Genomic DNA, 17085 nt, shown 5'->3' on the forward strand with positions numbered 1-17085 from the left:
AAAGCACTGACAGTTAAGAACAAGGCTTACTAAAGTAAGCTCATTTTGCAATCTGACACAGTGAATAATACATCTTTGCTAATCAAAGGTGGCCATAGGTTCTTTTTAACAGAGTAATTATTCAGATAAAGAACTTTGAGATAATGAATAGAGGAAGATTGACTTGTCAACATAATTAAAAAGACAAAGAGCAAAGATTGATTTAGTTAATCCAATGGAAGAAATAGTATCAACAATTGGAAGTTTTCTTCCATGTAGATAAAAGCAATATCTTGGTCTTTGTTCTCATTTATTTATTCACTCATTTATTCAATCAGTGAATACTTTTTGAGAACATATGCTAGGAAAAGGTATGGTTATGCTTCTCAACATTTCATGAGTGAATTTCATGAAAACTTTCTGGGGCCTTCAACTCTTCTAGAAAAGAATAATGTCTGCTTCTGTTTTACATTTGGGGAAAAAAAGTAAAATACTAAATTTTTTCTTTTAAAATGGGCACCACTGAAGAAGGAGGGCCCTAATGAGTAGACATATGTAAGAGTGATGAAGAATCAGGTGAGCATGCTTGTGGCTGAGGGCAGTGTTGAGTAGTCAGCTGGTTCTCCCAGCTTCCTTGGTGGTCTTGCCTGTTCCATGTTTTCAGTTTTTGTGTCACTAGTTATATGTTGTTGTTTCATACTAAGGAAAGACAGCAAGTTAATCACAGTTATAAAATTAAACAACTTTGAAGATTCATTTCAAATTTATCTATATCAGGCTTGAAGTTGCATTCATTGATCAAAAATCTTAGATATAAAAAATATCAAATTCACAGGAATAATTTTTTAAATGGGCAAGATCATTATATAGAAAGCTACAAAGCTCTACATTAAAAAGTACTGGGAGAAATTAAAGGAACTACATGAAGGTATTCTACTCATTTTCTGTAAACTTATGGCTATTTTTTAAAGTCTATTAATGTAAGTAAAGAGTCTGCCTGAAATGCAGGAGACCTGGGTTCTATTTCTGGGTTGGAAAGATTCCCTGGAGAAGGAAATGGCAACCCACTCCAGTATTCTTGCCTGGAAAATCCCATGGATGGAGGAACCTGGCGGGCTACAGTCCACGGGGTTGCAAAATGTCGGACATGACTAAGCAACTGACACTCCACTCCAATATAAATAAATAAAATACAGTTTTACTAAAGTGTAAAAAGTCTTTATAAATTTCAAGAGTCAATCCTAAAAGACAAAATATAGTGATGATTACATATTTAAGTCTCTCCATAACCTCATTATGATCTGAGCAAACTCCTGGAGATAGTGAAGGACATGGAAGCCTGGCCATGAGGTCTCAGAGAGTCAGACAAGGATTAACGAGTGAACAGCAGTAACAGCAATAACCTCTTTGTGTTATGTAGGGAAAAGCACATACTTTTCAGTCTGAAACAAAACATAAAGATATTAAAATAAAGCATTTAATTTGTTATGAAAGAAGTATTATCTGCATTCAACACTAAGCTAGTAGTTGAAGCTTATTCCATATTTTAATATATACAATGACCAAACCAAGAACAATATAATATCATTTTAAGTTATTTGTCAAAAATTATCTTCTCTCTTATGTAAGTTATTCAAAGTAAATTTAAAGGATATCATGTGATGTGTTGGGCAAGACTGAATGTTACCAAAGATTTTATTAAATTTGTATTTTGCAATTTAATATTTGATAAGATAAAAGTTTTAAATTAATATAATCTCTTTACCACATACCATACAAAAATTACAAAGTGATTTTCTATATTGTTAACACTTCTCAAAAGCTACTTAAATGTGTTTTTGAAAATAAAATTCTGTAAAGCAATTATCCTTCAATGAAAAATAAATTAATTTTTTTAATGGGACATACTAAACTACCAAGATAAGATAGATTTCCCCTTTATTTACAGTTGAGAAAACTGAAGTTTAGAGACATTGAACCGTTTGTCCAAGGACAAACAACTAATAGCAGATTCTTATGGAAACTACCGCACAATTGCATTCATCTCACACCCTAGCAAAGTAATGCTCAAAATTCTCCAAGCCAAGCTTCAACAGTACGTGAAACGTGAGCTTCCAGATGTTCAAGCTGGATTTAGAAAAGGCAGAGGAACCAGAGATCAAATTGCCAACATCCGTTGGATCATCAAAAAAACAAGAGAGTTCCAGAAAAACATCTACTTCTGCTTTATTGACTACACCAAAGCCTTTGACTGTGTGGATTACCACAAACTCTGGAAAATTCTGAAAGAGATGGGAATACCAGACCACCTGACCTGCCTCCTGAGAAATCTGTATGCAGGTGAAGAAGCAACAGTTAGAACTGGACGTGGAACAACAGACTGGTTCCAAATAGGAAAAGGAGTACATCAAGGCTGTATACTGCTTATTTAACTTATATGCAGAGTACATCAGAGAAAGCAATAGCACCCTACTCCAGTACTCTTGCCTGGAAAATCCCATGGATGGAGGAGCCTAGTGGGCTACAGTCCATGGGGTCGCTAAGAGTTGGACACGACTAAGCAACTTCACTTTGACTTTTCACTTCCATGCATTGGAGAAGGAAATGGCAACCCACTTCAGTGTTCTTGCCTGGAGAACCCCAGGGATGGAGAAGCCTGGTGGGCTGCCATCTATGGGGTTGCACAGAGTCAGACACGACTGAAGCGACTTAGCAGCAGCAGCAGCAGAGTACATCATATGAAATGCTGGGCTGGATGAAGCACAAGCTCATCAAGATTGCTGAGAGAAATACCAATAATGTCAGATACACAGATGACACCAACTTTATGGCAGAAAACAAAGAACTAAAGAGCCTCTTGATGAAAGTGAAAGAGGAGAGTGAAAAAGTTGGCTTAAAACTCAACTAAGATCATGGCATCTGGTCCCATCACTTAATGGCAAATAGATGGAGAAACAATGGAGACAGTGAGAGAATTTATTTTGGAGGGGGCTCCAAAATCACTGCAGATAGTGACTGAAGCCATGAAATTAAAAGACACTTGCTCCTTGGAAGAGAAGCTATGACCAATCTAGATAGCATATTAAAAATTAGAGACATTACTTTGCCAACAATGGTCCATCTAGTCAAAGCAATGGTTTTTCCAGTAGTCATGTATGAATGTGAAAGCTGGAGTATAAAGAAAACTGAGCGCTGAAGATTTGATACTTTTAAACTTTGATGTTGGAGGAGACTCTTGAGAGACCCTTGGACTGCAAGGAAATCAATCCAGTCCTTCCTAAAGGAAATCAGTCCTGAATATTCACTGGAAGGACTAATGCTGAAGCTGAAACTCCAATACTTTGGCCACTTGATGCAAAGAACCGACTCATTGGGAAAGACTCCGATGCTGGGAAAGATTAAAGACAGAAGTAGAAGGGGACAATAGAGAATGAAATGGTTGGATGCCATCACCAACTCAATGGACATGAGTTTGAGTAAGCTCCGGGAGGTGGTGACGGACAGGGAAGCCTGGCATGCTGCAGTCCATGGGGTCGCAAAGAGTCAGACACGACTGAGCGACTGAACTGAACTGAACTGATGAAATCAGGACAATCTGATTCTAAAATTCATTCTCATAATCACTTATGCCAGTATGTGCCTGTGCTTACACAGTGGCAGTGGGAATTGGAGGAAGAGATAACATGAATTATGAAACATGAATTATGTTTCAAGACAAAAATCCACCATCCGTGGTGAGGGCTTCCTGAGACTGAAGTTTTGATAAGGGTTAGAAATTATATTAAGATTTCTAGCTGAGGATTCAAAAAGATATAGGCTCCCTAGTGTTCATAGCAGCATTATTTACAAGTATCAAGGTATGGGAGTAACCTAAGTGTCCATCAACAAGTAAATGGATGAAGAAGATGTGACGATGTGGGGTGCGGGGGGGCGGGGAGCGGGGAGGGGTGTATACATTTCATTGTATATACACATACACAAATGGAATGCTGCTCAGCCATGAAAAAGAATGAAATTTTGTCACTTGTAGCAACATGGATGGATTTGGAGCACATTGTGTTAAATAAAATAAGTCAGAGAAAGCCAACTACTGTATGATATCACTTTTAGGTGGAATCTAAAAAGTAGAACAAACTAGGGCATAAAACAAAAAAGAAGCAGACACAGATATAGAGAACAAACTAGTGGTTACTAGTGGGTGGGGGCAATATAAGAGAAGTTATTTTTAAAAGGAGCTATTATGGAATTATATGAAATCATGTTTGTGAAATTTTGAAAACTGTATAGCACTATAGAATTTAAATAATCTTTCATTCAAATTCTAAAAATTTAAAAGACAACATTTCTAATTGAAAGATTCAGGAAAGTAGTGTTACTATCACAAAAATAAAAGAATAAACAAATACATATATAAGCAAGAAGGGAATTTCATTTAGGTAAAAAGTTGCCAGAACTGATTTGGCCTTGCTGAGTAACATTAAAACTTTCAGGTAGAGTTATCATATAAGCATCTGATAATATAAGACATAAGTGCTGTTGAAAGCCGGTGCTGAAAATGTAGATTTGGAATCCATCAACAAAGGATAAGTGGTTGAAACGAGAACAGCAGAAAGGAGCTGAGAGAATGAAAACTTGGAGAGGGAAAGCAAAACAAAACATAATCTAAGCCTCAGAAACATCATTATTTGTGAGTATTGTATTTTTAAGGGAAAAAAATTGAGCAAGGGGGAAGAAACAACAAAGTAAAAAGTTAAAGGAGAACCAGAACAACATAGAATCCTGAAAACCAAGAGATAGTAAATATGGCTAAAATCTGCTGTACACCTACCATGGATCAAGTTTGTGCTGTTTTTTTTCACACAATATCTTATTTAATCTTTATAAGAACTCAGGGAGGAAGTTCATATATCTCTTTTGACAGATGAAGACACAGAGGCTTAGCTAAGATAAGCCATATGCCCAGAGCTCAGCTGGTAAATCCTAGGGCAAAAACTCTAATTCAGGTTTCCTGGACTCCAGCATTCATTATGTAACCAGTGGTCTCCAGAGTACATAGGCAAACCAGTGTAATGTGGGAAGAAAATGCTAATATTACCATTATCATATCTTATCCTTTAAAAATTACATTTTTCTGTGTGTTTTATAGCATGCATACTATATTAGGGCAGCATGAGGCTTCCCTGGTGGCTCAGCAGTAAAGAATCTGCCCTCAGTACAAGAGATGCAGATGTGGGTTCGATCCCTGGGTCAGGAAGATCCCCTAGAGGAGGAAATGGCAACCCACTCCAGTACTCTCACTGAGAAAATCCCATAGACAGAGCAGCCTGGCAGGCTAAAGTCTGTCAGGTCGCCAAGAATCAGACACCGCTGAATGCCTGACGCAAGCACAGGAGCACATGTGTATCATACACTCATGCATAATTAATAAATTAATAAGTATATATTTATTGGGATACATGATCAAATAATTTGTTAACATGAAGATACAGAAAAAAAAATTGGAGATCATTTCTTTAAAGCACTGTGCAAAACTGCCTCTGCCCACACTCACACCGGTTGGTATGTTGAATGCTTATCTGCTTGTTTGACCCTCGCCATAGATCTGTACTCCTGACTTGGTGGTCTTCCTGGCTTGCGCCAATCAGAGACTCAAAGAAAGATTACTGAAGCGTGCAGAGCAACAAGGGCGACCTGATGACAATCTGAAAGCTACCCAAAGGAGACTAATGAACTTCAAGCAGAACGCTGCTCCATTGGTTAAATACTTCCAGGAAAAGGGGCTCATCATGACAGTAAGTTAAATATACTTTACTTGTCCATTTCAAGAACAGTCTTTCAGATTTCTAATTATCCTATGTCCTCATTTAGAAATCCTGTATCTTAAAAAAAATACTCTTCTTAGGTGGAGATTCAGTGGAAAGAAAAATTGGCAATCTTGACCTGATTTGCCTTTATTAAGGCATAACAATAAAAATGCTTTCACTTTAATTGATTATTACCAAAAAAAAAATCAATTTCAACCTTGGCTAGAATTCTATGGCCCCCAAATTTTAAAAGTATTTTAAAATAATTTTTTTTATCATTTTAAGCAATGTTTGCCCAGTTTCTCAACTCTTCAATCTTTGAAAACCTAATAAAACTGATCAACTTAAAAACAGAACTTATATGTTAAAACTGTAAGTTAAACTTTATCATAGTGTACCACATAAAGAAATAAAATTCTGATGGCCCCCTAAAAAAGCATTTGACTTGTCATAAAGAAGTGATATTGTCTCATAACGGAAGGCATTGATCTTTCTGCTCCATTGATACAATGCAAATATTAATTTTTTCATAGTTTGCTTTGCGATAAATGATTAAGAATGTGCCAAAAAAGGATGAAGCTGAACCACTGGTTTGTACAGTTGTTAGAATACAGGGAAGTGGAGGTGAAGGCTCAGCTAAATGTATGATCCCCGAAACATCAGAGATTCAAGTATGGAATAGAGGAGACAGAGGAGCATTGGCCAGCTGAGGCGTTTTGCAAAAGACACTAAAACCAGTGCAGCTCCAGGGTTCTCCACGGAGGAAGCAGACCTCGGCAGCACCCTCTCCTCAGCCCTTAGTTCTTTCCCATGGGACCAAAGATTTTTGACTAAAGGAGCTACAAGCCCCTGTGAAGAATCTGATGAAAGGGACACACTCTCAATACAATAAAATGCACATAAGGTGTTTTTCATAAATTTTAGGTAAACCTACTGACGCTCATCCACAGAGCTCCTATGACCTAACAATTATTGTGCAAAATAAATCTCTTCATTAGCATAAAATGCCCCCAGATTGAAAGAGACAGTCATGACATTTAATAATAATCCCTTTGCAGTCTTTTTAGCACTATAAGAAATATTTTTTAGAATTTGCCCTTTGAGTCAAAGTTGTCATGTCAAGAGAATTGTAAATCTGATCTGAAAATTGTTCACAATGCCAGAGTTCATTTTATGGTTTAAGAGAGACTTTGAGCGATATGAAAGAATCAAGAAAATCAGAGTGGCTGTTTCTCTGGCTCTTTTGTAGTGAGGTTGTTGCTTGCTTCTCCTGCAAATTACCAATGCTGACTTCTGCGCTGTGTCATAAAAATAGAAATTTACCCTGTAGACCAAACCCCAACAACAAGCTGCAGAGCCAGAGTTTTAATTGATATTTGCAAGGCTTAAAGGTATTACCGGAATGTCTCTGATTACTCCCTGCTTGTCACATTCGTCATCACAATCAGAGGAGATTTCCCAAATGAATGCAGAGTGGGGATTGTTAATTTACTAATATTTTGCATGGAGGTGAAATGCCATTTCCTCTAATTGAGGGAGTCAATAACAATGCGGATGACAGCCTGTAACCTCCCTGCTAAACCTGGATAAGCTTTAAGATAAACGCCTCTAATTACTGGGAGAAGACTTGCATTGGAAAGTCACCTTTTGAAAATCGGTGAACACAAACACAGGCTAAGCTCTGGGAAACACAACAGAAAATTTTACTTTGGCAGAGGAGCGAATGCTGCATCCTGATGCCTGTGTCCCCCTTCAGAACCCGGACACAGTTCGTTTTCGGAATTAAAATGTACATTTCTGCTCTTAAAGATAAGTTAGATAATGTAAATGGTCATCCTGATTAATCAAATGCATATTAAGATTTTAATAAAAATCTGGGAGGTAATAGATAAAATCCAAATATTTTCTCTATAGTTCTTCTTTCCTTTACTTCTACATACCCCTCCTAATTGATTCATTTATTTATTCAGTAAATATTTATTGAGAATCAGTAGGTGCCAGACTCTCTGTTAGGTGCCAGTGGTGCAAAGCTAAATAGGCAAAAGTTAAGGAACTTTATTTTATTTTCTGACATATTTCAAACTCCTAGTACTATGCCTCTCTGGTACATAGTATGTTGTCAGCAGATGAACAGAGCTTGCAAGTCTATGGGGAATCAGATATTAAACAATGAGGTTTTAAAATTATTTATCTATGTATTAATTTTTATTTATTTTTGGCTGCCCTGGGTCTTCATTTCTGAGCAGGCTTTTCTCTGGTTGTGGCGAGCAGGGGTTATTCTCTAGCAGTGGTGCACGCGTTTCTCATTGCGATGGCTTCTTTTGTTGCAGAGCACGGGTCCAGGTGCGAGGTCTCTATAGATGTGGCTTAGTTGTTCTGAGTGATGTGGGATCTTCCCAGATCAGGGATTGAACCTATGTTCAATCTCTGATTTTAACCGCTGGACCACCAGGGAAGTCCCGCAGTGGTTTATTAAGTGTGATGACTGTTGCATGGGAGAATGCACAGAATGCCCTCGCGTATGTCATGGACTACAGACATTCCCTGTAGTGAGTAGAACAAGCTCTCCCCATCCACGAGTAGGGTTCATCGATGATCTTGTGTGAGCTTTGTAAAGACCACAGAGGCCACGTACCTCTCAGTACAGGTGAGAAACTTTATCTTGGTGCCTCTCTTCCTTAGGGTTTTAGAGTCTGAAACCCTTCACTTGAAATCTCAGCTCCACTGCCATCTAATAAATTCATGGCGCTTCAGGACTCGGTCTCTATGTCTAGCTGAGAAAGGCTGTTGTCTGACACATAATGCTGTAGGGGTGAAATGAGAGAATGCATGTAGCAGTGGTTCCGATGTACCATGTAACCACATTGCCCGGTCCAGACTCCTGCTGTGTCACCTGCCACCTGTGCGACCTCATGAACGTTATTTATCTTCTCTGTGACTCAGTTGCCTGATGCATGCAGTGGTTATAATCGTCATTATACCCACCTCTGTAATTGTGAGGGGTAAATGGGTATCAAATACTTAGAACAGTACCAGAAATGTTGCAAGTGAAATAGAAGTGATTGAAATTACTTTGTAATTTTCACATTTCCTCTTTTTTCTTCCTTTCACCTCTAATGCCCATTTTTCAAAACTTCAGTTACTTACTACTAACAAATTCGTGTTCTTGGAGGGTACTCTGTTGCCTATTCTCCCATAGATAGATTACTGAATAGTGAAAGTGAATGTCGCTTAGTCGTGTCCGACTCTTTTTGACTCCATGGACGATACAGTCCATGGAATTCTCCAGGAATGCTGGAGTGGGTAGCCTTTCCCTTCTCCAGGGATCTTCCCAACCCAGGGATCAAATCCAGGTCTCCTGCATTGCAGGCAGATTCTTTACCAGCTGAGCCACAAGGGAAGCGGAGATAGATTACTGAAAAACTCCATAGTGAAAAATTTAGATTTAAAACTTTTCACCAAATTCTTTTTTCTTTAAAACTGTCTGTTGTGTGCATGCTAAGTTCAGTCATATCCAACTCTTTGCGACCCTATGGATTGTAGCCCGCCAGGTTCCTTTGTCCATGGGATTTTCCAGGCAAGAATACTGGAGTGGGTTGCCATGCCTTCCTCCAGGGGAGCTTCCTGACTCAAGAATCAAGCCCATGTCTCCTGTAGTTCCTGCACTGCAGGCAGATTCTTTACTGCTGCCCCACCAGAGAAGCCCAAAACTGTCTGTTAACCAGTTACAAAATTGTCCTAGTGTTTTCTTTGACTTCTTTATCATCCGTGTAATCAAGCTGTATGATGGCTGTGTACGAATATGGTAGTTAAATTATAACAGATGTCAACCCATTCTTTTTCCTTTTTCACTACAACATTAACTGTGTTGGTTGGCAGATTTGACTAAAGAACAAATCCAGGAGAAAACCTAACTGAAAGAGCCAGGAAAACAAGCTATTGCCTGAATAATGTATCTTGCTGACAGTTCCCATCACATGGACTGCTTCATTTTTATTCTTTTATAATACTTGTCTTATACAGTTATCTGTGCAAGTATGAATTCAGTGCAGTTCAGCCGCTCAGTCATGTCTGACTCTTTGTGATCCTATGAATCGCAGCACGCCAGGCCTCCCTGTCCATCACCATCTTCTGGAGTTCACTCAAACTCATGTCCATCGAGTCGGTGATGCCATCCGGCCATCTCATCCTCTGCCATGCCCTTTTCTTCCTGCCCCCAAGCCCTCCCAGCATCAGAGTCTTTTCCAATGAGTCAACTCTTCACATCAGGTGGCCAAAGTACTGGAGTTTCAGCTTTAGCATCAGTCCTTTCAAAGAACACCCAGGGCTGATCTCCTTTAGGATGGACTGGTTGGCCCTTCTTGCAGTCCAAGGGACTCTCAAGAGTCTTCTCCAACACCACAGTTCAAAAGCATCAATTCTTCGGCACTCAGCTTTCCTCACAGTCCAACTCTCACATCCATACATGACCACTGGAAAACCATAGCCTTGACTAGACGGACCTTTGTTGGCAAAGTAATGTCTCTGCTTTTCAATATGCTATCTAGGCTGGTCATAACTTTCCTTCCAAGGAGTAAGCATCTTTTAATTTCATGGCTGCAGTCACCATCTGCAGTGACTGTAGAGCCCAAAAAAGTAAAGTCTGACACTGTTTCCACTGTTTCCCCATCTATTTGCCATGAAGTGATGGGACCGGATGCCATGATCTTAGTTTTCTGAATGTTGAGCTTTAAGCCAACTTTTTCACTCTCCTCTTTCACTTTCATCAAGAGGCTTTTTAATTAAATGATAGCAAATCACAGGGCTAATATGTTAGGGACTTCATAGCACCTTTTCAGACAAGCATGTGTTATTTTTTAACTTACAATAGGTTGTATGTAATAGCTCATCATGTCTTTTACAGGTTTTTTTCTCCTAATTAAAGATTAGGATGCTGCAAGATCCCAAAGTTTGTCAGAAGTTCTTCTTCAAAGCTGTCTTATGACATTTTGGAGCACTTACATTGTGGCCCACCAGGTTCCTCTGTTCATGGGATTTTCCGGGCAAGAATACTGGAGCAGATTGCCATTCCCTACTCCAGTGTGTATTCCAGACTCAGGGATCAAATCTGTGTCTTTTCTGTCTTCTGCATTGGCAGGCGGGTTCTTTACTACTATGACACCTAGGAAGCCCTATTGCAGCTGTATGAAAGCTTCAGTAATATGTCTGTTTAGTGATAATTTTTTATCTTAGTTTTATTTAAAAAGCTTAAAAAACTAGCCCTTGTTTTAGTCATCTTCATAAGTTAGAACCCATTTGAAAGAAATAATTTTAGTTTAAAAAGGTCAACTCTTTGGAAGCTTAATGAACTCTAAAAAATACCTTTTTTTTTTTTTTTAGAAAAAGGTCTTTTAAAAGGCTTGAAAATTAATAGGGTTAGATGTAATGCTTATGTTATTTGTTTCCAAAATGCATGTATCACTGGATATTCCACTCAGCTGGAACATCATTCAACTTGTCAGGGAAATGGTTGCACATTTGTGTGCATTGACACTTGTGTGCACTGAACAAATGCTACCTAATATGGGTGACCATGAGTGAAAGTCCGAATTTAGTTTTAGTCTGTTAAGTAAGCTGATGCCATTTCTCTTCTGGACTTTTTTATAGTAGGAAGCAAGAGAAATATAACTTAAAAATGAGAAGTAAGCTGTAGTCATAGGATGTATGAAAAGGCCTACTAACTAACACTCTGATTAACTGACTGGATCTCTTCAGGCAGGAAAGGCATAGCGAAAAAGATGTTAGAATAGGTTTATTTTTTGTTCACCAACATCAATTTTCCTAGGGAAGCAGACTAGGGACTAATTATAAACTATCTTAGGATATAACAAGGTCACAAAGGCCAAAGATTTCATAATTTTAGTACTTAATAGATCAGAAAAAAAAATTAATGGACTAAGATAAAGTTGGTTTTTTTTTAAGACTTTATTATTTTAGGACACTTTTAGTGTTAGTCCCTCAGTCATGACCCCATGGACTGTAGCCAGCCAGGCTCTTCTGTCCATGGAATTCTCTAGGCAAGAGTATTGGAATGGGTTGCCATTCCTTTCTTCGGGGGATCTTCTTAACCCAGGAATTGAACCTGTATTTCTCACACTGCAGATTCTTTACCATCTGAACCACCCGGGAAGCACAAGAACCCTTTTTGGTCAACAGCAAAATTGAGAGGAGGTTACAGGGACTTCCTGTATACTCCTTAAGCCAACACTTGCACAGTCTCCCCAGTTATTAATATCCCTCACTAGAGTGTTGCGTTTGTTATAATTAAGGAACCTACATTGATGCATCATAATCACTCAAAGCTCATATTTTACCTTAAAGTTCGCACTTGGTGTTATACATTCTATAGTACTGGAGAAATGTATGGTGCCACCTGGACTTCCGTGGTAGCTCAGTTGGTAAAGAATCTGCCTGCAATGTAGGAGACCCCAGTTTGATTCCTGGGTCAGGAAGATCCGTTGAAGAAGAGATAGGCTACCCTCTCCAGTATTCTTGGGCTTCCCTAGTGGCTCAGCCGGTAAAGAATGCACCTGCAATGCAGGAGACCTGGATTCCATCCCTGGGTTGAGAAGATCCCCTGGAGAAAGGAAGTGTTACCCACTCCAGTATTCTGGCCTGGAGAATTTCATGGACTGTGTATATAGTCCATGGGGTCGCAAAGAGTAGGACACGACTGAGTGACTTTCATTTTCATAGTGCCGTGTATCCATCATTACAATATCTTATGGAGGATTTTCACTGCCCTTAACTATCTCTGTGCTCTATTTATTCAACCCTCACCCATCTCCATCCTCCTAACCTAGCTCCTGGCAACCACTGATCTTTTTACTATTTCTAAAGTTTTACCTTTTCCAGAAGGTCATGAAGTTGAATGTCATGTAGTATGTAGCCTTTTCAGATTGGTTTCTTTCACTTAATATGCATTTTAGTTTCCTCCATGTCGTGTCCAGGCTTGATAGCTCATTTCTTTTGAGCACATCTGTTGTCTGAATATACCACAGTTTATCTGTTCATTCATCTGCACTTGGTTACTTCCAAATTTCAGCATTTATTTATTTTTTTTAAAAAAAGCTGCTACACGTATCCATGTACCAGTATTTGTGTGGACATAAGTTTTCAGTTCATTTTGATAGCTATCAGGGAGCACGACTGCTGGTAAGAGTATGTGTAGTTTTGTAAGAAACCACCAAAGTGTCTCCCAAACTGGCTGTGCCATTTTGCATTCTCACCTGAGAACTCTCTCTGAGACGAGAGTTTTTATTGCCCCACATCCTCACCAGCATTTCAGTGTTGTCAGTGTTCCAGGTTTTGGCCATTTTACTAGGTCTGTAGTAGTATCTTGTTGTTTCAATTTGTATTTCCCAAATTGACTTTTTAAAAATTTTTTCTAAGCGAGGGCATTAGAAAAGGGGAAAAAATCTATTACTATCATTGTTTGAAAGGGATATTTTTTAGCACAAAAAAATTTAGTAATGACAAAACTTATAAAGTCACTAAAATGGATCTGTTTGGCTATAAGAAAAATTCCCAACATTTGTCTTATTTTTCTCATTTTGTTGTAGATTAGGGAACACTTCATCATAAACTGGCATCAGTGCTGGGGAACCCCTGGTTTAGAGAGCACATCCTTGTCAACATCACACTATTAGTGATTCACCAGACATTGTCCCTAAACCCCCAGAGAACCCCTTTGGCACTATATTTGCTTAATTTACACCATATGACTTCCTTCAAATTTTACCACTGAAACTATGTAATTCCATCTCACCAGGCACTCCTAGCCAGAGGGAAAATAAACAGGAATAGTCAAGTTAATTTAGACAGAACTGCTGAATAATTATTTATTAATTAACTTCAATTTTCATAGGAATCAATGCTAACATTTAAAATACAAATACACTTATCTCTAGACTTAGTGCACAGCCATTGGTTAATTATCACCATCTCCATTAGCATCACTGCATGGGGTGGTAAGAAATCCGAGCAGCAAAAACCCTCAGCAGATTCAGCATCCCACCTATACATAAGAAAGGCAGTGGAAATACCCAATACCCGTTTATTCAAACAAATCCATTGTCCTAAAATTGCTAGGAGGAAAATTCTGTGATTGCATCCCAATGCATGACGTTGATAAATTTGTACTATGTAACATAGTGAAGCTACATTTCCTTTACATACCGTCACTGCTTATATGCTGTCTAAACCTTCATGATATAACCAAAGCCCTCACTGATTCCTCTTTGGTGGATTTAGTAAGACAGAGAAGAGTCAGGGAGGAGTTTTCAAAGGTTGATAAATAGGAAAGGCTACTGAGGTTTTCTGTAAGATACTTGGGTAATAATGGTGTATGTACCCAGATATACGGCCCTCTGAATTGTTTAAAATTCAAAATATTTTTAAATCAAGTAGACAGTACCTTGTGACATGAAACCTGATACTGATATACCTTCAATGTGAAGTACCCCTAAGAAACGTGAGAAATATCCATTTTTGACTTGACTTAAGAGCAGCTTATAAGGAACCACTCTCTCTGGGCAACTGGCACTTATCAAATTGTACTGTGTGTAAAGCTGGCAAGACAGTGCTCTCCTAGGAAAAGTAACATGGCCTACGTTAGGAAGGTACCATCTCTGTGGGTTAGTTGCTGCTGCTACTGCTGCTAAGTCGCATCAGTCATGTCCGACTCTGTGCGACCCCAGAGACGGCAGCCCACCAGGCTCCCTCGTCCCTGGGATTCTCCAGGCAAGAACACTGGAGTGGGTTGCCATGTCCTTCTCCAATGCATGAAAGTGAAAAGTGAAAGTGAAGTTGCTCATTCGTGTCCGAGTCTCAGTGGCCCCATGGACTGCAGCCCACCAGGCTCCTCCATCCATGGGATTCTCCAGGCTGTGGGTTAGTTAGTGGGACCAATTTAATTTACCTGTTAACACAGATCTTTGTAACCCTGGCTTTAAAACATCCAGAACTAAATTCACTAAATGAATCTGATTACTTTCATAACTTTCATTATTGTGGGCTCTAAAAACTAAAATACAATTATGATACCATTTCATTCTCAGATTTTTTTGTATAGAAAGGAAGATTAAAGCAATGAGAGAGAGCTATTTCCCCACAAAGTAGTACAGTAATATCCACATTTCTGGGGCAAATTATGCTGATTCCTAAACAGCATCAAAACCAAAGGGAGAACAAGCAGATACTGTATTTATATCTAATTCTGTCGTTCTGTCTCAGTAACAAGCAAGCATCCTAACAAAACTTTTCCACACTCAAAGCTCACTCAGTATCAGACCTGTTCACACTCCACTGGCAGAGAACAAACCAAATGACTCAAAGAATGCAGTTCCTTTCAAAGTAAGAAATTGATGCTGATTAAATGGTGAACCTGTTGTCAGGGCCTGATGAGAAGAGCTCTCACACCCACAAATGTGATACTGTCACGGTGATGTTTCATACAGATGTCTACAGGAAAAATGAGGAGGAACTTAAAGGAACATGGCACCTGCCACAAAAGGATACAAGATATTTTTCTGCTGATTTTATTATTACAAATACTCATGAAATAGAGTCCAAAAAGCTCTACATATGACTCTTTAATCACCTTAAGGATAAACTAGGGTTTTCATATGATAACCATGAAATAAGTAGTGTGGATAAAATCAAGATAATATTCAAGCAAATACATTTGGAAAATTCACATTAAGAAAATCCCAGTTCCAAAAACTGTTATTGACAAGTCTACCTAAGACTATTTTAGTTTAAGGCCTGGGGGCTGCCTTCTACAATAGTTTGTCTTTATAATTTTCTAATTGAAATAAAGCAGATTGGTAGATAGTTGGTAGCTGAATGTCATGTCATACTAAGAGCTTCCTGGACACTGTTGTTTCAGCCCTTCAGTTCCTGACAAGAAAACGTATACATACATACACTTTGAGCTGGTCACTTCTCCAGGAGACACTCTGTGATCAGAATAATAATTATGACAATGGTGTCAGGGAACATTCCATACTTCCCCAATTAAGTCTTAATTTATTTCAATATGTTATACTGAGAGTTATAGGGAATATGAATAAGAAAATATTTTTTGGTAAAGTGCTTGGATTAAATATGTTTCAGACAAAACTGGAATTGATCAATATTTTTAAATAGAGATAGTGCTATAGTTAAATTGAAAATGAAAGTGAAAGTGTTAGTTTCTCAGTCATGTCCAACTCTTTGCAACACCATAGACTATAGCCTGCCAGGTTCTTCTGTCCATGGAATTCTCCAGGCAAGAATACTAAAGTGGGTAGCCATTCCCTTCTCCAGGAGATCTTCCTGACTCAGGGATAGAACCCATGTCTCTTGCATTGCAGGCTGATTCTTTACCATCTGAGCCACCAGGGAAGCCCCCAAAGTTATATTAAGTGAACAAAAAAAAAGAAGAGGCATTTAAGACTTGCCAGTGAGGAAAACACAAAAATATCTTATGAGTAGATGGTATCTTAAAAAATAGCAAACAACTTATAAGTATTTAATATGTGCTTGGTACTATTCAAAGTGCTTCTCGTATGGTAAATCATTAATCCTCACCAATCTCCATGAGGTTGATATTACTATTATGTTTACTTTATAAATGAGAAAACTGAAGTACACCAAAATGTAGCTAGCCCAGGATCCGATAAGAGCAGCAGAGCCTCAACCCAGACCCAGAGCACTGACCCCAGAGGCAGCACTTGTGATTGCAATATTGTCCCTTCATTAAAACATAACACTTATGCACTCTGGATCCCGAAGAGAAAGCCCATTACTGCTTTTTCCAGGCTTTTGTCATTTGATAAGCACTCTGTTCACCAGTAATCTCTTCATTTATGTTTCTCAGAAAAGAATAAATGAGAAAATTTATTCTGTTGGTGCATTACACTTAGAGGTTTTTCAAAAAGTGATCTCACTAGATAACAGATGTAAAATGATTAAGATAATTCATAAAATTGATTAATCTGCACTCACATTACAAGAAGAAAATTTTAGGGGCAATGGCCAATTATTGGGCCTTGTATTTTTGTTTATCGGCACTATCCATCATCTTCTGACCTTGCTCAGTTCTGCAATCAAATGTAAAGCCACGGCTGCAGTTCTGCTTCAGGCAATACTCTATCCTTATCTACTCTGGGTTTTACAATTCATCTTCCCTGTTATGACAGTCCTTTTATAGTCATGCATTCAAACAGTTTTATCCAGAGCCTATTCCATGTCAAACAGAAGGACCACATCAGGCACCACA

General features: G+C 38.6%; 1 protein-coding gene across 2 annotated transcripts in view; it reads left to right on the top strand.

The window, feature by feature from the left end:
* The window catches only part of AK5 (adenylate kinase 5), a 272560-nt gene that overhangs the window by 51852 nt on the left and 203623 nt on the right, over positions 1–17085 (top strand). For both annotated transcript variants that reach the window (XM_004002092.6, XM_042249944.2), the window contains exon 6: positions 5580–5771. In XM_004002092.6, coding sequence (XP_004002141.4) covers positions 5580–5771 — 192 coding nt within the window. The remainder of the gene's footprint in view (positions 1–5579; positions 5772–17085) is intronic.

Source organism: Ovis aries, chromosome 1 (genome assembly GCF_016772045.2).
Source record: "Ovis aries strain OAR_USU_Benz2616 breed Rambouillet chromosome 1, ARS-UI_Ramb_v3.0, whole genome shotgun sequence".
Classification (NCBI taxonomy): domain Eukaryota; kingdom Metazoa; phylum Chordata; class Mammalia; order Artiodactyla; family Bovidae; genus Ovis; species Ovis aries.